At 39.4% G+C, this 22,743-nt stretch overlaps 2 protein-coding genes across 2 annotated transcripts; both read right to left on the bottom strand.

The window, feature by feature from the left end:
• Positions 1-1,776: 1,776 nt before the first annotated feature.
• LOC131331092 (uncharacterized) lies at positions 1,777-4,234 on the bottom strand. Its single transcript, XM_058364921.1, has 3 exons — positions 3,958-4,234; positions 2,074-2,408; positions 1,777-1,987 (listed from the first exon to the last, which is right to left on the bottom strand). The coding sequence occupies exons 1-2, from the start codon at positions 4,211-4,213 to the stop codon at positions 2,209-2,211; spliced, it is 456 nt and encodes a 151-aa protein (XP_058220904.1). The 5' UTR covers positions 4,214-4,234; the 3' UTR covers positions 1,777-1,987; positions 2,074-2,208.
• Positions 4,235-5,446: 1,212 nt separating this feature from the next.
• LOC131331091 (protein DETOXIFICATION 33) lies at positions 5,447-13,246 on the bottom strand. The gene is made up of 9 exons (XM_058364920.1): positions 12,806-13,246; positions 10,384-10,579; positions 7,738-8,083; positions 7,511-7,597; positions 7,018-7,074; positions 6,578-6,816; positions 6,282-6,400; positions 5,891-5,977; positions 5,447-5,741 (listed from the first exon to the last, which is right to left on the bottom strand). Exons 1-9 carry the CDS (start codon positions 13,079-13,081, stop codon positions 5,685-5,687), a joined length of 1,464 nt encoding a protein of 487 aa, XP_058220903.1. The 5' UTR covers positions 13,082-13,246; the 3' UTR covers positions 5,447-5,684.
• Positions 13,247-22,743: the final 9,497 nt, after the last annotated feature.

Genomic DNA, 22,743 nt, shown 5'->3' with positions numbered 1-22,743 from the left:
GTGACTAATATTCCGAAAAATTGAGACCTAATGCTATAATCAGCCCCTCTCCATTCAGAACACGTCATTCCCCCACAATAAACCAAAATCGATGGCTAATTTTTTTTGAAGTAGCAAAAAATCCTACGTTCTTCACATTACGTTCCATTCTTCTGCTCTGAAACTACAGTTTGAGGGGAGTTTATTTTTCTTTACAATACCTTGCTTTGAACGGACATAAATAGAGCAAAGGGGAGACGTCGTGTGTAGGAGAAGGGGTATTTTTGTCCATGTCTGTTTTGAATTCCATGTATTGGGCTTCCCATGACTTTTGAATTCCTAAAAACTTGTCCATGACCTCGACATTTTTAGCCCCTCTTCCCACTGTTCAGTAATTTCCCCAATTTGTTTCCCAATAGAAATGACAGCGTATAGAATACACCTAGTCTAAACCCCAAAGAATGCAAGCTTCCCTTTCTCTTCTCTTCGTCACTTCCTCTCTCTCTCTCTCTCGAAAATGCATTCACGGGCTATTTGCATGGGGGATTAGCCCCGGATATAGCACGCGGCCAGATTGCAAATCCCTCCCTTCCTCTTCTCCGGTCTTTGCCCGTTCGTTTCCTATTCCTCGCGCCTTTTGCTCACTTTTCTTCATCCCACAAACCAGATCGAGAAGAAGAGAGAGAAGAGAGGAGGAGGTTTCAAACTCTAGTGACTCCTCGCCAGATTTCATTATATGAGAATTAGATGACTAGACTTTGAACCACAAGGGGTGGTAGTCTAGTCGTTCATGGCTTTGGTTTGGGCGGCCACGAGGTCTAAGGTTATAGAGAGAGAGCAGTATGCGTTCGTTGATTTAACCTCGAATTGATAAGTTACATGGTTGATTTTATAAAAACCAAGAACTCATGGCTGCCCCTCCACCCGGTCTGTCTTCTACTCGTTATGGCCCTTTTGCTGCGTGCCTTCCCCCCATTGTTGATCAAGGATTGGAAGGTGTTTGTGCATTTGCTTCAACCAGTCAATATTTGAGATTCATCGTTAGTCGTCAATTTGGTCTCAACCCGGCCGAGTTGGACGGGTGGTTACCGCATCGGGGTTGATGGAACAGATGCTTGCCGTGCCGGGCAACACGTACGATCTCAGCCGCAACGCCGATACTGGAGATTGTCCTACCAGCCCAATCACGATCCTCCGCTTCCTCCGCGACCACCTTGGGGTCGTCCCCAGTCCTGTAAGTTGTTTCCTTTTTGTTTTTGCTTTTGAATTTTTATTTTATCATCTCAACTATTTCTGAATTTTTTATTTTTAGCGAGAACCTTTAATATTCCCGCCTATTCATACCCTACGGAGCGTTCAAAATGTTCAGAACATTGATGGCGGGGTTCACGGAGATGAGGAGGCTGAGGTGGAAGGTTTTAAACCTCTGGACGCAATTTGAATACAAGTTACACAGTGTATCGATATGTTCGGATCAATTTTGGGAGAGCTTGAGGCTGTCGATGAGCAGTTAAAACATCATACAAAATAGGTTTTTTTTTTGTCGTCGAGTGTCCAATTTATTAATCATTGAACGAACTTCCCTACACACCCACTCCTGAAAATTCTCATTGTATATTCACTCTCTGAATTCATATTCGTTTAAATTTGATATGGCTACGATGTCCTCTTAGACTTTCCATCTAATTAAGAGAGTGAATATACAATGAGAATTTTCAGGAGTGAGTGTGTAGGGAAGTTCGTTCAGTGATTAATAAATTGGACACTCGACGACCAAAAAAAAAAAAAAAAACCTGTTTTGTATGATGTTTTAACTGCTCATCGACAGCCTCAAGCTCTCCCAAAATTGATCCGAACATATCGATACCCTGTGTAACTTGTATCCAAATTGCGTCCAGAGGTTTAAAAACTTCCACCTCAGCCTCCTCATCTCCGTGAACCCCGCCATCAATGTTCTGAACATTTTGAACGCTCCGTAGGGTATGAATAGGGGGAATATTAAAGGTCGCTAAAAAAAAAATTTCAGAAATAGTTGAGATGATAAAATAAAAATTCAAAAGCAAAAAAAGAAAAAAAAAAAAAAATGGAAACAACTTACAGGACTGGGGACGACCCCAAGGTGGTCGCGGAGGAATTGGAGGATCGTGATTGGGCTGGTAGGACAATCTCCAGTATCGACGTTGTGGCTGAGATCGTACGTGTTGCCCGGCACAACAAGCATTTGTTCCATCAACCCCGATGCGGTAACCACCCGTCCAACTCGGCTAGGTTGAGACCAAATTGACGACTAACGATGAATCTCAAATATTGACTGGTTGAAGCAAATGCACAAACATCTTCCAACCCTTGATCAACAATGGGGGAAGGCACGCAACAAAAGGGCCGTAACAAGCAGAAGACAGATCGGGTGGAGGGGCAGCCATGAGTTCCTGGTTTTTATAAAATCAACCATGTAACTTATCAATTGGAGGTTAAATCAACAAAATCAACGACCGCATACTGCTTTCTCTCTATAACCTTAGACCTCGTGGTCGCCCAAACCAAAGCCATGAACGACTAGACTACCACCCTTTGTGGTTCAAAGTCTAGTCATCTAATTCTCATATAATGAAAATTTGTTATTACGATGGATTCCAATTTCTTTTAAGGTCGATATGCTGTCTCAATTGAGGATTCGCACGAGAGATCATCACACATAAGTATTCATGCCCTATTGCATGACCAAATCGTTGGGCCTTTATTGGACCCATTCATGTTGGAAAAATTGACTTGCAATTCAATACAAATTGACTTGCAATTCAATACCATCTGTTAGGCTGCAGACCCTTTTGTACACACGCCCATAGAACACATATACAGAGGGAGCAAGACAGAGACAGACACATATACATAATACACGAACATATAATAAAAACTTAGGACCATGAGCGATCAAGTAATTATTCAGGGCCTTGGGCACCGAATGGTGCTCCAACACTCTTATGCACCACAAATTTCCATAGGGTCCATGAACTTACTGGGTCTCACATGTATTCAATACGTGCAAAACGAAGACTGAGCTCAGTAGAGGATTATAACTAGAGTTGTTGAGGAGAAGTAGAGCGAGCAGCCTTGGCCTTGAATAAGTGAGTTATCCTTGCTTCTGTTGTTGTTCAACGAGAGAACACAACGGCGGTTGAAGTAAGGCGGCTCTAAGATTGACAGAGCGACCTAAACCATTGCGAAATTGAATGACGAGTTGCGGATTTATGCGGTGAAATCGCTGGCCATGGCATCAACTGGAACCTTAGAATCACATAAAAAGCAGCCGGGGAGAGAGAGAGAGAGAGAGAGAGAGAGAGAGAGAGAGAGAGAGAGAGAGAGAGAGAGAGAGAGAGAGAGAGAGAGAGAGAGAGAGACCCGTGTTGGCAACAACATTCCACCCCAAAAAATAGCATGTTAACTACCTAAAAAATAGCACCATTTGATCTCAAAAAATAGCATGTAAAATGACCACAAAATAGCATGTCAAGTGCCCAAAACATGTCATAACAAGTCGACTAATCTACAACAGCTAGGACAAAATCTGAAATCTTACATCTAACTCAAAAATTAGGCCACAACTGAATTAGGGAAAATATGAAATTAGGGCACAACTAAAAAATTAGGGCAAAACTGAAATTAGGGCACTCATATGAAATTAGGACAAATCTGAATTTAGGGCACAACTCATAAATTAGGGCACAACTCACAAATTGAGGAAATTCTGAAATTTTGGCACAAATATCAAATTAGGGCACAAATTTGAAATTTGAGCAATGAATTCAGAAATTGGGGCACAAATTAGGATGCAAACCAACTCGCGAATTAGGTTTAAAATCTGAAATTTTAGGGCACAAATCTGAAGCTAAATCGAAAACCAAATCGCGAAACAAGAATGAGTTCAGATCGCGAAACCACCACCAGTTCAAACCCTACGACAATGGAGCTTAACAATACTTGAGGAAAAAGGAGGAAGACGAGGTATAGAGCGGGAACCGTCGACATACGGCGGGGGAGTCACCAGAGTTTGAATCGGCAACCTCCTCCTCTCTTCTCTCTCTTCTTCTCGATCTGGTTTGTGGGATGAAGAAAAGTGAGCAAAAGGCACGAGGAATAGGAAACGAACGGGCAAAAACAGGAGAAGAGGAAGGGAGGGATTTGCAATCTGGCCGCGTGCTATATCCGGGGCTAATCCCCCATCCAAATAGCCCATGAACGCGTTTTCGAGAGAGAGAGAGAGAGAGAGAGAGAGAGGAAGTGACGAAGAGAAGAGAAGAGAAGAGAAGGGGAAGCTTGCATTCTTTGGGGTTTAGACTAGTGTATTTTATACGCTGTCGTTTCTATTGGGAAACAAATTGGGGAATTACTGAACAGTGGGAAGAGGGGCGAAAAATGTCCAGGTCATGGACAAGTTTTTAGGAATTCAAAAAGTCATGGGAAGGAGAAAAATATTTCCCAATACATGAAATTCAAAACAGACGTGGACAAAAATACCCCTTCTCCTACACACGACGTCATTCGTCATTCCCTTTGCTCTATTTATGTTCGTTCAAAGCAAGGTATTGTAAAGAAAAATAAACTCACCTCAAACTGTAGTTTCAGAGCAGAGGGATGGAACGTAATGTGAAGAACGTAAGATTTCAGAGGTAGGGAACGTAGGATTTTTTGCTACTTCAAAAAAAATTAGCCATCGATTTTGGTTTATTGTGGGAGAATGACGTGTTCTGAATGGGGAGAGAGAGAGAGAGAGAGAGAGAGAGGTCTCAATTTTTTGGAATATTAGTCACAAATTTCCGTGAGTACTATGATTGATTAGGATAACTCCTAATAGGATTCAAATTCCCAGAATATTAGTCACAAATTACCATGATTGATTAGGATATTTCAATTCATTAGTTATAGGATTAGAATATTTCAAATTTGAAATTAGTGACTAATAAAAGAAAGGCATTTAAATTAGTGACTAATTTCCAAGGATTTCTCATCCAACGGTTGAAAAATATGTACCAATCCAACGGTGAAAAATATATACCGCTCATATGGAAGAGCGGTACATATTTTTCACTGTTGGATTGGTACATATTTTTCGGCTGAGATCTATGGGTAATATAGCTAGCGATATATTTGAAAATAAATTAATAGCCGAAGATTTCTTATTCCCAAATTGGCCGAGATTTATATTCATCCATAATTCCATATAACTGTTTCCTTTATAATGGCAAAAATCGAAACTATTTCCTTTTGAAACCGCGAGGGGCCGTGTACGGAATTCAAGGTTCACGAGACTCTCGACACATCCCCTCCATCTCAGGACCTCCGTCTCTTGCTTTGGTCTCGTTTTCTTTCCTTCTCAACTAGCCTCCACACTTAATTTCCATTTACCAACAATTACCAATTACCAGGATAAAAAAAAAAAAAAAATTCCCAATTACCATGTGAAACAAGCTAATTCAAGCATTATCTTGCAAGAGTTTCATTAGATAAACCAAAATGAATACATATTGTTTGGTCCCCCGATTCTAAATATTGCGCCCGCCACTTATCCAATATGAAAAGAAGTAAGAAGATTTCATTTAGATGATTAACGCACTCGGAGCACCATATAGTCTCTTACATTCTCTTCCATCTGCAAAAATGACTCTTCTGCCGCCAACACTTATGTCTCTTTTTGAGTTTTATACGAATCATTGATCTGCAGCTGCACCTCCCCACCTCTTGACCCGGCTTTCTGCTTCTGAAGCCTGCATATTTTTATCATTCAAACACTTTTAGTTTCAAATTTTGCATCGCACCAAATATGGAGTAACCATATAGTAGGAGTAGTAGTTGTTATTGAAACGGCCGAAACGCATGGGAAAAATGAAATGGAGAGAATACAGAGGAGACGCACTTCTTTGTTCCAGTTTGTGATCGAAGTGACGACTACTAAGATAGCTGTTTGCAAGCAAATGCCTCCTATCATCCCACCCCAAATTCCCTACAGACAAAAAATTCGGAATCATTCATAATCGAGTGTTATAGGGGGTATGAAAATGAAAACCTCTGTGCTGTTCCACCAGATTTAATCCGTGCATAATTGATTTTTTGCACGTACCCATTAGAAAACCAGAAAAGATGGTAGTAGAACAAAAATGGAAAAAATATTCTATTGAAATCCCAGATGTGATTGTCTCCATAATAGTGAATTACTTTCTTTGAGAGCTAGAAGTATCACTTGATTGAATGTTTTTCATCTGTGGAACTACCAATATGTTTCATCCAAGAAAAGATCAGTATATTACCATGACTCCGAGATCAAATGTGAATCCCAACAGTATTCCAGCAGGCAATCCAACTATATAATAGCATGCAATATTGATGTATGCCACAAGCCATTGCCACCCAGCTCCAATTGCAACCCCTTAAAAGGAAGAAGAAAAAAAAACACAAGAGTTTGAGTAAGTTAATTTCTTCAACTGAAAATATCAGAACAGTTGGATAGTTTATCGATGATTTTCCCAAGAATAACTAAACAGATAGGTCTGAACTAGGGTTCAATGGGAAATGGGAAGTGGAGTTATGTTTAAAATGTGCTCACCGGACAAGACTGGCTGAAGACTGTTCAACAGAACGGTGAATCCTAGCAAAATCGCGAGTTTGGTGGTTTCTGCAGCTACAGCTTCACTGTTTGTGAAAAGGTAAGGGAAGTAATCCCTTGTTGCAAACACAACAGCCATGCAAACAACTCCTATGGCTATGGATGTGACGGACACCACAACCACTGCGAATTTTGCTGTTTGTGCATTACCGGCTCCAAGTTCATTTGATACCCTCACACTGTAAGAACACGGGGCAAGGGTTAAATAGTTTATGGTTATGTCTTCATTTCATTCTTGACAAGATATAGTACAAAACAACAGCCAGGTTGCGTTAGAACAAAATTCCAATTTCTTTGCCTCATCTATCTTGTCAGATACAAAGGGAAAGAAATTAGAAATTTGCACAGAAGAGGCTAATTGCCAGATAATGAAAGCTAACCTTATGGCAGCATTAAATCCAATAGCAATCATAGCATCCCATCCTTGAATGTTCATGCTGCACAAGTTATTTACAACAAGGTTAAAGATGCAGAAGTTGTCATATACCCAGAACGATACATATCAGTATGTTACGAATTCATGGGAAAAGGAAATATGCCAGTATTATAAGAGTAAAATTCGGCGTGTGGATTTTGAGTCGATCATTGTAACGAAAAAGGAATTGCTTATGGGTGAGATGAGGGACTCATATCACTCCTCTTCCCTAGAAATTTTGCTCTAAATTATTAATGCGATCAGCAATCCCTTCCTTATTCAAGGAAGCCAATTTTAGAACTTCAGAGGCCTTATTTCCATTGCTCAGTAGAGTAGATAAACATGCAACACCATTTGAAATGAGGTCTCACTAGGAAGATTACATCTCCATGAGAATTCTTAATGCCTTTACTTTTACAGCTATAGCTCTTATTAGGAGGGATGATTGGGAACAATACCAGATAGAGATGGCATCAACCGGGATTAAAGGGTTCTTCAGACGACCCGTTATCACCACAAGAACCATCAAGTACCAGAACTCCAAGCTGCAAAATCAATCCACCAAAACTCAATAACAAGGTGCAATACCCATACACAATACAAACGTAGTGAAACTATTTGGTGATGATGATGGAAATATTCTCCCATGAAATATCAAGACAAATCAATGGATGTCTTAATTTACCATAACATGATGGCAGAAGCCAAAGAAAGCTTGACGAATCCCCACAAGTCCGCAAATGCAAGCCACGTGAATCCACTCCAAGCACCATCCGATTTGGTTATGAAAATGTAGAGCAACTGCAAGATCACGATGAGCCACCAAGAAGTGTTGAGAGTAATGGCTGCCCCGGTCAATCCCCACCCGAGCTTCAGCATTAGGAGCCAACTGAAAAATGCATGTAACACCAGCACTATAGCTGATATCCATGTGATCACAAGGACTTTCCTCTGTGCTTGCAAGAATTTCTGTATCGGGAAATTCAGGGCGTATGCGAATAGTTGCGGTAACATCCACAGAGCGAATTTCCCTGCACCAGAATGTCACCTGAGGGTTTGGAATGGTGTATTGAAATTTAAAAAAAAAAAAATTGCAGCAGATAACCTTCTTCTCATTTCAAAACAGAAGTCCTGCGCCTCATCATCAGGTATTAGAACGATCTTTTGCAAAAGTCTACACTCCTACTTATTTTAGTTAAGTACCCCTGTACTTTCTTGAAAACTGTTCAACAAAATAAGTTTCATTTTTTTTTCTCCCTCCAGTTTTTTGCCATTCTACCTCCCGGATGTTTTGAAGTCCATGGGCATATGAGAGCTTCTTCTTTATGTACTTATATACTGCCATTAGCATGAAGAGAAAATGGATAAAAACTGAACTCTAAAAAGGCTGATGAAATAAACTGTTACGAGGGTTTCGTGGAAAGCTACTTACCATTTTCTATTAGAAAATTGAAGATTTTGAACAAACACAATCGGATCAGGTGCAATGCTGGAAACATGTTGAGGTTCTTTGAGGACATTGTCGCCACTAGAGGAGCAAGCAAGCACAGTACGTGTATTTTGAAACCGTGTGCTTTCAAATGTTTCAACAAGACAAGGGTGGTGAATGTGTGTTGCAATATTGCAAGGACAAGAGTAGCCAAAAGCACAACATCGTGTGGGATGGTGAGATCGCCAAGAGTAACCAAAAGCACAGTGTATTTTCAAATGTTTCCATTTTGGGGCATACTTTGCCGGCTTGTTCTTAGTGTATGTCTTCACAAAGATTACTACCAAATTCTATCAGTTTATCTATCACTTCGCTGGTGTCGTGAAGCGTTATTAAGAAGAAAAGAGAACTTTTTTGGATGATGCAAATCGAACGGACATGGAAAATGATATTGAACACAATGTTAATGATTGGATTCGTAGAGATTGTTTTGTTCATTTCCCTCCTATTTCAAAGACAAAGGGGCGTCTAAAGCAAAAAAAACAGAACACAAAAGGCGGAAGGGAGTGCAACTTGAGGACTTTGCAAGTGTGTTGGCCATAATATCTCTACATGTCTAGAGAAGGGGAATGCTACATTCTCAAATGGAGCAAATAAAAGGAAGAAAAAGACTTGAACAACTCAAGAATTGATCCCAATTTTTTGTTTGTAATATTGGATGAATGCTTTTGGAAGAAGCATTTATGTTTTTAACGTGGATCTCAATCTAATAAAGGAATGTTTTAATTAAGATAAGAGAAATGATAGGGACAAAAAAAAATTATCAAGAAAGTATCCCGAAAAAAGCAACTAGTAGTTGAGATTCACTTTGATGTGTGTTAATCTGATGTGTTTTCTGTTTTCTAATAGAGTTGTTTCAACCTTAGAGAGTCCCTATACAAATATGGTTAAATGAAAGAGATATCCTTAGCATATGCGGTATGCCTTACGTGCACATGCTAACAAAATCCCTTTAGTTAATCAAAATAATTGAACTATTGTCATAGGAGTATTTGGTCCACACATAAAAGGACAAACTGTAATCCAAGAAGATTAAAAAAAGAATGCAATTATTAAAAAAAAGCAGTAATTAAAAACAATATTCTAAAGGGGAAAAAAATATATGTTGAGAGAAGAGCCACGTCACCATTCAGCACAAAACTCGTACACGTTTGGAACATTGAATCTTCTTTTAGTCCTTTTTTATGAAAAAAAACATAGACTCCTCCAACAGTCCACATGTCAAAATTTTCTTTGATGATTTCTCGAGAGCCCCCTTAGGACCCCTCGGGTTATTTCGGTGAGAAATGAAAAAAAGGGGTGCGATTTCTTTTAGTGACGATAAATACTGAACTCTAAAAACGAGCGTCTTTCTTTTTTATGAAAGAAAGAAATGAAAAAAAATGGGTGCGATTTCTTTTAGTGATGAGAAAAAAGAAAGAAAGAAAAAAGGGAGTACGTTTTATCACCGTCTCATTTGGATACATCTTTTACTTTCTCTTCTTACCAAATTTCACCACTTTTGGTGAGAAACAAAAATGACTTCGTGAAGGTGTTCTTGATTCTCACCCTTTCTTTCTCGCCTCTTTAACCATCCAAACCAGGGAGAAAAAACTCTTTCCCTTCATTTCATTTCATTTATTTTTTCCCGAAAACCCCCCATCCAAAAGGGACCGTTAAAGAGACATTTTAAACAAATTAAATGGCTCAAATCACTCGGTGAGACCCGAAATGACTTTCCCGTAATCAGGTGTACATTTGGCGGACCCGTGGATTGTTTTGTCCCCAAATCCTATTGTCCTTCCTAACACAAGTATGTAGAGAGAGAGAGAGAGAGAGAGAGAGAGAGAGTAAATATTGTACCTGCGGCTTCAGAGATCTCGGTGGTCTCTCCAAAGAGCTCGAGAATGGGAGGAGAGAAGACATAGACAGGAACCAAAATACAGGCGGTGGTCAACAAGATGACCCACGATCTCTGCATGTACACCCCCAGCATCCTGTACTGTCCCGCACCGTATGCTTGCCCGCACAGCGTCTCCAACGCACTCCCCATTCCCAACTACATTCCACATTGTAGGAGTATTTCACAACAAAACCAGAAGAAAAAAATAACCCAGTTATAATCTTCCTGTCCTGTCCCAGCAAATTTATGAAGGAAGCTTTTAAGTGAAAGGAATTTGATCCTCTCCTGTTCTTAATTTATTCTTGATTTTGACCAGACGAGACAATCGTTTATTGTGGCAATTAATGATTCCGATTTATTCAAATATTCTTACGGATTTAGACCCTTTGAGCAAATTCTTTTATTGATCATAGAAATACATGCTTCAAATTTGAAATATCTCGTCTAATTTGACATTTGAACCGGAAAATTAAACCGGAGAGAATCCGAATCTATCGTTCCCCAAATGTTCCCTTTGACGTGTTTATTTCATTTCAGGACTTTGTCCTTTTTTTTTTTTTGATTAGAAAAAGGGTGGAAGGGGGCGACCAGCGTAGCAACCCCCCTTGGGCGTGACCATAGGAGCTCCCTACCCGCTGTGGAATGTTCGGTTTGAGCCATAGCTACTGTCCGAAAAAACAGGCCGTCACCACAGCACCACCTAAGTACAAATGGACATAATGCTTTATCCCCCACCCCCTTGCCACTTGACAAGGCTCGAAACCGAGACCTTGCCTGGGGATGAGGGGCACCTGCCCACCAGGCTACCACCCTCGGTGGTCAGGACTTTGTCCTTTACAAACAGTTGCAGGCTTGCAGCCTCTTTTTGTTTTTTGTTTTTTTGGGGTGGGGAGGGATTCACTTGCTACCGAACATTTCAGCTAACTTTTTGGGTGGTCTTGAATCTTGATTTAAAAGAGTAATTGATTCATATGCAATTAAGCTTTACATGGAAAACACAGTCCAATCGTAAATGAGGCCACCTTTTTGGCATTTTCTAAAAGAAAGCATTTACTACTACAATATTTCATTCTTTTCTTTTATTTTTAGAAAATTAACTTTAAAAGTGCAGACCACCAAAGATGATGATTTTCACACTCTATTTTTTGATGAGCGAACTCCATTTTTTATCCTTGAGTGAATTTTTTTTGTGTAACTTTCACACTAAAACAAGAAATAGAATGCATTAATAAAAAAAAAGGAGTACAGTATGAAAATCAATTTCCTCTACTAAATTATAGATTTTTTTTCGAGATACTATTTATCCTTTCTTGCTACAGTTACATTTTCCAAAACATTTTTTTTTGTTATAACCAGTAAGATAACAGGGGAAGAATTTATTCTCAATAAGCATATCCATGGAAAAATAGGGGAACGTTTTTTTGTTTCGCATTGTTACTTTTACCGCTCCACGTTATTAGTCTTCTACAAAACTTGTCATTTTTCAGATCACAAAATAAAGCATCTTCACTCAGATTTCTGAATTTATTTCTTTTATTAGCGTGAATTTTTTTGAAAAAAGTACAGAGAAGTGTATTCCATTTGATCGAGAAAATGACATGGGTTTCGAAAAACAATGGTGCTAATACCACACTCAAACTCATACCCAAATACACATCCATCACTCACATGAGTGGTGGGTTCCACACACACTACATACTCTATTGTGTGTATGGGGCCCACCATTCATGTGAGTGTAAAGTGTGTGTTTGGATGTGTCACTATAATTATTGCTCGAAAAACGACGGCAGAATCTGGGACGAACAAAAGAGCACTTTTCGGATGAAAAATAAAAAATACTTTCGAGAACAATCTCTTTTCTCACTAATTTAAATATCTCAATTAACTTTCTAATTAAAGAATTATACTCCACGCAAAAGTACTACAGTACTATATTCTACCGTAATGCTATAAGGACAATAATGTTATACGGCACATAGTGTTGGTTTACTAAGAAACTGTAACCGAAATAAGAATGCTGAGATGGATGTATGGTAAGAATTTGCGAGACAAAATTAGAAACGAAAACTTTCGTGGAATGGTAGAATTAGCATGATTAGGAGCTAAGATGAGAGAAAATAAACTAAGGTCTTCAGGGAGGCCAAAATTGACCTTAAAAGTGGTAGTGCGTAAAAATCTAAAGCTTACTAGATATTACGGAACACGATACCATCGACAGAGTTCAATGAAAAATACTAATTTATATAACCAACTCCAATCAATTAAGATTTAAGAGTCGATATGATTTGGTTTGGTTAATGGACAAATAGTACTCCAATGAAACAGGGGAAGTAAAAACTGGAATAACGGAATGCGTTGAAGACATAAGAAGCTTCTACTTACCATGACCCCAAAAGCAAGGCCGGCGACAACGGAATTCTCAACCGCCACGGCGGCGAGCTCGAGCTCCCCGACGAACCCGGCGAACGTCTGCGTCAGCGCGCCGAGCGAGTACTGGCATAGGGCCGTCGCAATTGTCGGCCCGGCGATCTTCCACAGCTTCTTCGACTCGATTCCAAACGCCCTCGCGACGGACGTCACCGGCTTCCCGTCCCCCTCCTCCTCCCCTTCGCCGTTGCGGCTGCTGTTCAGCAGGAGTGGAGTGTTGGCCGTGCCCATAGCTGCAACAACAATCAACTACTCCTTTCCAGAAAATGGATCACGTGTGTGTGTGTGTGTGTGGGTAGGAGTTGGGATTATGCTTATAAATAAGTTATGTACGGCCAAAATGTGAGGAGGGTTGGGTTGGATTTGTTTGTTGGGCCGGCATGGATCGGTGGTTCTTCCAAGGCAGGTAGTTGTAACCGTGGAAATGAGTTTGAAAGGGGGTTGGTCAAAGGGTGTACTAATGTATTGATTGAAGTGAGGAAGAATTAAAAGAAAGTTTTTTGTTTGTTCTGAACTAGACAATTAGTACTGCTAGTCACTGTCAGTGGTGTTTACCAAGTGATTAATGCGGGATAATTTTTTGGTTCAAACTTGTTCAGTTTATTTATTCGCATTTGTTAATTTTACGCCAAGTTTTTATGTGATATAGGTGAGTAAGGATGAGAGGAATCGAAAAAGTCAAAAATTATGAGTTTTACATAAGTACTTTGAAAAATATCCAAAGAAAAAAGCTCAAACAAATCAGTTTTTGGACATTTTCTTGAATATTTCTGAAAATACTTGTTTAAAAGTCTAATTTTTTATTTTTTCGTCCTTACCCTCCTATATTTCTCAAAAAATTGGCGTAAAACTAACAAACGCAAAAAAAAAATTGAGTAATGACAAAACTAAAAATTTTTGTACATAAGTTAATTACCAACGTGAACTTAGGATAAATTAAACTTTCGCTTCCATTAAGTTTTTTGGGCGTATTGTTTTTATTCCAAAAAAAATTTGAATTTGTTAATTTTGCGCCAAATTATGAATTATTGATTTGTCTCGACAGGAAGAATCAGAAAAATGAAACTTTTTTACTTTTACTCAAATATTTTCCGAAATATCCAAAATAAAGCATAATAGGACCCCCAAATTGTACCATTTATAGTTTTTGTTAGGAATGCCTTGTATTCTTTAGTCCCACATTGGTTAATTATGTTGTTCCCGTTTTGTAGCCTATTATAAATAGGGCTTTTGGGGGACTTCTAGGAATTATCTTTTGGGCTTTCATATTGTGGCCTTTCTAGAGTTACGGATTATAGCCGGCTCTTTGTATCTCTTCTCCACGTTGGTTAGTGAATCCTCTCTCTCCTCGCCCGTGGACGTACCCATCTTGGGGAACCACGTACATCTTGTGTCTTTGTGATTTCTTGTTTAGTTTTCAATTTCTCGTTCTTAGCTTGCATTCATAGCGTTCGTTACAACAAACTGGTATCAGAGCCTTAGGTTGCAAAAACTAGGGTTTCGTTTCCGATTGTGGCTATGGCGGCTAAATTTGAGATTGCGAAGTTTGATGGGCAGAGCAGCAGTTTCAGTCTTTGGAGAGTAAAGATGAAGGCTCTGCTAACCCAACAAGGATTGCACAAGGTTTTGTTAGGCAAGACTAGTTCTGGAATCAAAGAGGAAGATTGGGATGATACGGATGCCAAAGCTCTGAGTTCTATTCAGTTGAGTCTGGCAGATGACGTTCTTCGCGAGGTAGAAGAAGAAACTTCAGCAGCAGGAATTTGGCTGAAGTTGGAAGGCATATATATGACGAAGTCGCTCACCAACAGGTTATATCTCAAACAACGTCTTTATACGTTTCGTATGCGAGAAGGTATACCTGTTAAAGATCATTTAGACGAGTTCAATCGTATTATTATGGATCTGAAAAATATTGATAGTAAAATTGAGGATGAGGACCAAGCCCTAATTTTGCTATGTTCTTTACCACTTTCGTATGAGCACTTTGTTACAACCCTATTGTATGGCAAAGACACGATATCCATGGAGGATGTTAAGGCCAGCCTATATTCGAAAGAATTGAGGAAAAAAGTGTCAGGTGAAGGTGATGCACATGCGGAGGGTTTGTTTGTTAGGGGAAGAACAACAGAAAGGGTGGAGTCGAGTAATAGGGGAAGATCCAGATCATCAGGTAAGAAGAAGGGAAAGTGCAATTATTGCAAGAAACCCGGGCACTGGAAAAGTGACTGTTTAAAACTCAAGGAGAAGGAAAAAGAAGACCAGAAAAGGGGTAAAGTAATTGCTGGAATTGCTGAAAGTTCAGATGAGTCAGATAATGTGTTATCAGTTACAGAGGGCGATTCTCGCTCTAATACCGAGTGGGTTCTAGATTCTGGATGTTCATACCATATGTGTCCGCATAGAGAGTGGTTTTCTACTTATGAGGCGGTCAATGGTGGTACAGTTTTGATGGGCAACAACATGGCCTGTAAGACTGTTGGTTCAGGAACGATTCAGCTTAGGATGCATGACGGTATTGTTAGGACTTTATCTGAGGTTCGACATGTTCCGGATTTGAAGAAAAATCTTATATCCCTGGGTGCTCTTGATTCTCATGGTTGCAAATTCCTCGGTGAAGGTGGAGTTTTGAAAGTCTCAAGGGGTGCATTAGTACTGATGAAGGGTCAAAAGCGTAGTAACCTTTATACACTCCAGGGCAGTACAGTTTTAGGTGCTGCAGCAACGGTTGCTTCATCCAAGGTTTCAGATTCAGACTTGACTCGTTTGTGGCATATGCGCCTTGGGCATATGAGCGAGAGGGGGATGACAGTTTTGAGCAAACAGGGTTTGCTATGTGGCCAGAAAATTGAGAAACTGGATTTCTGTGAGCATTGTGTCTACGGCAAGCAGTGCAGGGTAAAATTCAGTACAGCTGTTCATCGCACCAAAGGCACGGTGGATTATTTTCACTCGGATCTTTGGGGTCCCGCAGAGGTAACTTCTAAAGGTGGTTTTCGATATTTTATGAGTATTATAGATGATTTCTCTCGTAAGGTTTGGGTGTATATGTTGAAACATAAGAGTGACGCCTTTAATACATTCAAACAGTTTAAAACTTTGATTGAGAATCAGACTGGTAAGAAAATAAAACGTTTGAGAACTGATAATGGTATGGAGTTTTGTCTTGGCGAGTTTGATAGATTTTGCAGTGATGAGGGCATTGTGAGGCATCACACAGTGAGAAAAACCCCTCAGCAAAATGGTGTGGCTGAACGAATGAACAGGACTCTTTTGGAGAAGGCACGTTGAATGTTGTCCAATTCCGGATTGGGCAAAGAATTTTGGGCTGAAGCCGTTTCCACAACATGCTATTTGGTGAACAGGTCTCCGTCGACTGCTATTGAGTGTAAGACTCCGTTTGAGGTATGGTCAGGTCATCCGGCTGATTATTCTGTGTTGCGTGTTTTTGGGTGTCCAGCTTACGCTCATGTGAATGAAGGTAAACTGGAGCCACGGGCCAAGAAGTGTATTTTCTTGGGTTATGCAGCAGGTGTCAAAGGGTACAGGTTATGGTGCTCTGATGATTTGAAGTTTTTGATCAGTAGGGATGTGACTTTTGATGAAAATTATCTGATTAAGGGGTCTAAGCAGGTTGATGATACAGTTCAGGAACATAGTGTTCCAAAGCAGGTGGAGTTTTTGGGTGAAGCTTCCGACTCAGGGAAGAAGCACATTGAGAAGCCAATTGAAGAGGAGTTCAAGAGTTCAGACACAGAGGTTGATGCATTAGTTGAGCAACCACGCACTATTGCTAAAGATAGGCCAAGGAGGGAGATTCGGCCTCCTGAAAGGTATTCAGCTTATTCTGAGATGGTGGCCTATGCTTTATCAGTTGCTGAAACAGTTGAGTATGAGGAGCCTTCAAGCTATACGGAAGCTATTTTGAGCGCTGAGTCTGCACAGTGGTTTGTTGCTATGAATGAGGAGATTGAGTCTCTTCAGAAGAATCAGACATGGGAGTTAGTAGAACCGCTGAAAGGGAAGAGGATTGTTGGATGCAAGTGGATCTTCAAGCGCAAACCAGGTATTCCAGGGGTAGAAGACGCTCGGTTTAAAGCTCGGCTAGTGGCGAAAGGATACAGCCAGAAGGAGGGTGTTGACTACAATGAGGTATTTTCACCAGTTGTAAAACATAGTTCCATTCGCACTTTACTTGCTATTGTTGCATGTTATGATCTTGAGTTAGAGCAACTTGATGTCAAAACTGCGTTTTTGCACGGCGAGCTTGAGGAACAGATTTATATGCGTCAGCCTGAGGGATTTGTTGTTTCTGGTAAGGAGGATCACGTTTGTTTACTTCGTAAGTCTTTGTATGGCCTCAAACAATCCCCTAGGCAGTGGTATAAGCGGTTTGATACTTTTATGATAAGCCAGTCATATTCTAGGAGTGAGTATGACAGTTGTGTATATTTTCGAAAACTTCCAGATGGTTCATTTGTTTATCTACTGTTGTATGTTGATGATATGCTTATTGCTGCCAAGAGTGTGTCAGAAATCAACAGGTTGAAACAACAGTTGGGTGGTGAATTTGAGATGAAAGATTTGGGTGCGGCAAAACGTATTTTGGGTATGGAGATTTGCAGAGATCGAGTAGCTGGCAAATTATTTTTGAATCAGAAGTCTTATGTTCTTAAAGTACTTGAGCGCTTTGCCATGCAGAACTTGAAGCCAGTCAGTACCCCTTTGGCAGCACACTTTCGACTTTCAGCTGAGTTGTCACCACAGTCGGAGGATGAGGAGAAGTATATGTCTCAGGTTCCATATTCGTGCGCAGTTGGGAGCCTTATGTACGCCATGGTATGTACTCGTCCTGATATTTCACATACAGTTAGAGTCGTTAGTCGTTATATGGGGCGTCCAGGAAAGGCACATTGGGAGGCTGTGAAATGGATACTACGGTATTTGTGCGGAACTGCAGGTGTTGGTCTATTGTTTGGGATTGTCAATTCTGGTGATCATGCTGTTGGTTATGTTGACTCGGATTTTGCCGGTGACCACGATAAGAGGAGGTCTCTGACAGGTTATGTCTTTACTCTGTCCGGAAGTGCCATTAGTTGGAAAGCTACTTTACAGGCTACAGTTGCGCTGTCTACAACAGAAGCGGAGTATATGGCCATTGCTGAAGCTGTGAAGGAGGCATTGTGGATGAGAGGTTTGCTTTGTGAGCTTGGTCTTGCACAGGGTGTGAGTTCAGTATTTTGTGATTCGCAGAGTGCTATACATTTGACTAAAAATCTGATGTATCATGAGAGGACTAAGCATATCGATGTCAGGTATCACTTCGTTCGGGATATCATCTCACAGAAGCAAGTTGAGGTGAAGAAAGTGGGTACGGCAGATAACCCAGCAGATATGTTGACTAAACCGGTTCCGGTTGCCAAGTTCAAGCATTGCTTGGGCTTGCTTGGTATTTGCAGTTGATCGCCCCTCGGGGGCATTTGGCGAGTGAGAGGTTAGAAGGGGATAGCTATATTTGGTGATTTGGTTCAGTGGAATTCAAGTCAAGGTGGAGAATTGTTAGGAATGCCTTGTATTCTTTAGTCCCACATTGGTTAATTATGTTGTTCCCGTTTTGTAGCCTATTATAAATAGGGCTTTTGGGGGACTTCTAGGAATTATCTTTTGGGCTTTCATATTGTGGCCTTTCTAGAGTTACGGATTATAGCCGGCTCTTTGTATCTCTTCTCCACGTTGGTTAGTGAATCCTCTCTCTCCTCGCCCGTGGACGTACCCATCTTGGGGAACCACGTACATCTTGTGTCTTTGTGATTTCTTGTTTAGTTTTTAATTTCTCGTTCTTAGCTTGCATTCATAGCGTTCGTTACAACAGTTTTAAATATATGATGAGTGATTTTGTCGCTCTCATTTTCTCTAACAACACTTCCCTTTGTGTCTCTATTATGTGATTTATTTTGTGAGAAAATTAGAGTACCGTTAGAGAAAAATAGAGTGACAAAATTAATTTTTCATGTACAATATATATGCGATCTGAAATGTTATGATACATGAAAAAGAAAACATAATAAGTGTCCATAAAAGAGAATGAACGGCTCGAATTTACACATAGAACGTAAATCCTTTTTATGGACACTTTCATGTATCCAGTGTCATGTATCTGGCTATTACGTGTGTAATGATAGTAAAATGATTAATGTCGTGCTCAATTTGGTGAGATATTGTATATGTGTAACATATGGCACACATCCATCGAACGTGTCGAATGAGTGGCCTACAAAAGTCGCATTACTAATTGGTACGATCCCTGTGTGATGATGATGTGTACTATTTCGTAGTATCATTGGATTGACATCTCTCAAGTACTAAATCTTGCGATGCCACAAGGTCTATTTTGGTATTGGCCCAATTCATCTTTCACTATTCTGAAGAAATAATAAGGCCGTGAACAAAAACTTATTTTTTTTTCTAATAATAAGGTATGTTTCATAAAAGAAAAATAAATATTTATTTTTTAAGAAAGTAATTTTAAGCTTAAAAATTACGTTCGAAACACCTTGAGCGGCTCAAATTATTAAAATTCGACCGAAAAAGAGAAATCCACATTTTAAGAAGTTTTCATTTGAAATTTTCCCTTTGATTGAATTCATGAATAGTCTACAAGTATGGGCCCACAAAATAACTACTCCCTCCGTCCCTTTTTAAATGTTCTGCTTCGTAATTCCAACTTATTAAAAAGACATCATTATTATATCTTTCACATCAATTTTTTCCTCCACTTTCCCTACTTACCCATCATCATTACACTTTTACTCACTTACTTTTTAAAATGGAATCTATTTTTAGGAATAAAATAGACAATTCACCAACTTTTACCCACTAACTTTACAAAATGGATACTTATTAAGGGACAGCCCAAAATGGAATACCGGACTATAAATAAGGGACGGAGGGAGTACGATTTTTGTTCGACCTAGGATAATTGAAATAAAATTACCTATCAAACAAAATTTGGATATCTACCATTTAGCCAGAAAATAAAGGTCTCATTTAAGGGGACTAGACGTAAGTCAAACACCAATTACCTGAAAAATAGATTACGTATCAGTAATGATACGATAGGAAGCCAAGTTATAGGAAGTTTTTCTATCTGCAACTTTACCCGTCAATTAAACATGTATCCTAAGGCCCCATTTGACAACCCTCTGAGGGGTTGGGATTGGATTGGTAGAATGAAGGTATTATCAATATTTTGTTTGTTTTCTCAAAATTGGTTCGGACTATAAATCCGGTCGGATTGCTAAGACCCTAATTTGGGATATTGCTAATACCCATTAGGACTTGGTATTCATAGTCCAATCTCAACCCCTTCTCATTATCAATCCCTTCGCATTACCAATTTCTTCTATCAATTCAATCTCATCATCTAATCATATCTCAAACAAACATGATATTAATAATCTCATCATCTAATTAATCTCATCCCAAATAAACATACTCATTATCAATCCATTCTCATTAACAATTCCTTCTCATTACCAATTCAAATCCTAATTTCATCTCCTTACGAGTCACATCCATCTTTCAATGTTATCAAAGGGAGCCTAAGTCCTATCTACTGTTGGTGAAATACATGAGTCCACAGTCCACACATGCTTCTAATGGTACTACCACGTAGTTACCGCCCCCCTCCCAAAAAATATGGTACTACCATGCATATATTATAGGTTGTGAATATAGGCTATACTGCCTATACGTATGCATACTCGTGCATAAAGACGGATCGAGAGGCAGATGAGCCTCTTTTTCTTCGTAATTGTTGTAGTTTTTTGGTGAAATTTTCGAAACTATGTAAGACAGCTGGACGGCCGGCCATCCAACGTTTTTTTTTAAAACCTGACACTTGCCGATCCAAGTTTCATTATAAGTGCATTTTACGTCATAAAAGTGCATCGAATGATTCTGACATTTACTTAGAAATAGAATTCGATGTTCAAAAGATACGTTCTATTTTTTTATAATAGAAAAACGGATGCCCAATTTGCATTTTTGCAGTTCAATATTACGATCATAGTTTTGTAATTCTATTGGTTGATAAAACAATATACTGACGTGCATGATGATAGCATTTTGCAATTTGTATTACACCATCTTCCATATATTTAATCTTTTGTAGTAATGTTGGTTCACCCAACATTCAAATCTTGAGTCTATTCTTGCTATATACGAAATGGCTAAATCCACTGAAATATTTATAAGTTTTTTTTTTTTCAATATTGTACTCATCAGTTGGGGATTAGATGGGAGTTAGTATGTTAACAACTAAAGGAGATTCGACGCCTCTCCATAGACTTGAACTTTAGACCTTCCTTTGTAAGTTAAGGAATACAATCAGATAGACTAAAAATCAAATGGACTCAAATCTAAGATCTCTCCGGACTAAGCCAAGAGATACAACTAGTTGGACTCAAATCTAAAATCTCTCGGGACTAAGCCAAGAGGTACAATTAGTTGGGCTAAGGAGCCAAAATAATCTAGTCCGTATGAAAGAGTAGGCCTGATTTTGAATTATCGACACGGATTTACGTTTAAGACCACGACACGTGTAATAATTTTGTTGCAGGGACAAGTCAACTCTGTTTGGGGGATGTTTGAAAGAGTAGGCCTGACTTGGTTTGGGGTGATTCTTTTCAAACCGATCTGAGGTCGCAAACGCGCCGAGGCAAGCCTAGCCAAACTTTGGATTTTTTAAAGTTGGCTTGTTCAAAACTAGCCTAGTTTGAGCTTTTACTAAAGGCAAATGCTAACGACCGCAATATGGCACCGGTTTGTGTAGCTCACGCGCTAGCTTTGCAGCTTTTTTGCTGTGAAAGTCAAATTCAATGTCAGAGTGTGCAACATCACTTTTACCGTGTGCACTGAAATGACATTTGTACCCTTCTTGTTGTTCCCAATTCTCACCTCATGTACTCGCTCCCACCTCATTACTTTTACAAGTACTACTTTACTCTCTCTCTCTCTCTCTCTCTCTCTCTCTCTCTCCTCTCCTCTCCTCTCCGTTTCTCTCTCTTCATCACTTTTCTGTATCTCATTTTTTATTTTCGTTCTAAAAATGTTTATAACTATTACTCCACTATTATACATATTCATTTTTTACACAAATTATATACTCAACTCTACTCGTATAAATGTACTAAATGAGATCTATATTAAATATAAAATTATTTAAAACTAAAATTTTAATTTTTCAATGTGAATTTTATATTATTGTGGCAAAATCATTTCCCATAGTATATCCTTCTGAAACAACCCAAAACAGCCCTTTTAGGAAAAAAATCAAATATAATTTTTTTTTACCTTAACTTCTAACCCCTTAAGGAAAAAAAAGCAAAAAGAAAAGAAAAAGAAAATAAAGAAGTAAGTAACACTTACAGTTGTCAGTTACATAGGAAGAACCGTAAAAACAAGTTCTGCTAGTCGTACCGACCTATTCCATACCGAAACTGTTCCGACGGTCTTGCCGGGAAGTCTCCGGCCACTGGTCGGCCGATCCGAGACGTAAAAAAATTCAAAAAAAAAAAAACCAAGGGGTCAGGCAAGAATCAATAGCATCCGATGTGTGTGGAGTGCTTGGATCGAGTACCCTATTTTTCGTGTATACGTATATACACGAAAAATAGGGTACTCAATCTAACCACCCTACACAAATCGGATGTCATTAATTCCCGTTTGGGGCCCCCTCGGCTTTTTTTTTTTTTTTGAATTTTTTGACGGCTTGAATTGGCCGTCCGGTGGCCATAGAAGGCCCGACACAGCCGTCGATACGGTTTCGGTATGAAATGGGTCGGTACGGCTAGAATTTCTGCATAAAAACTATTTGCCGAGCAAAATTTAGT

Source organism: Rhododendron vialii, chromosome 6a, assembly GCF_030253575.1.
Source record: "Rhododendron vialii isolate Sample 1 chromosome 6a, ASM3025357v1".
NCBI lineage: Eukaryota > Viridiplantae > Streptophyta > Magnoliopsida > Ericales > Ericaceae > Rhododendron > Rhododendron vialii.
The sequence above is the reverse complement of the archived record's forward strand: the minus strand, read 5'-3'. Positions and strand labels throughout refer to the sequence as shown.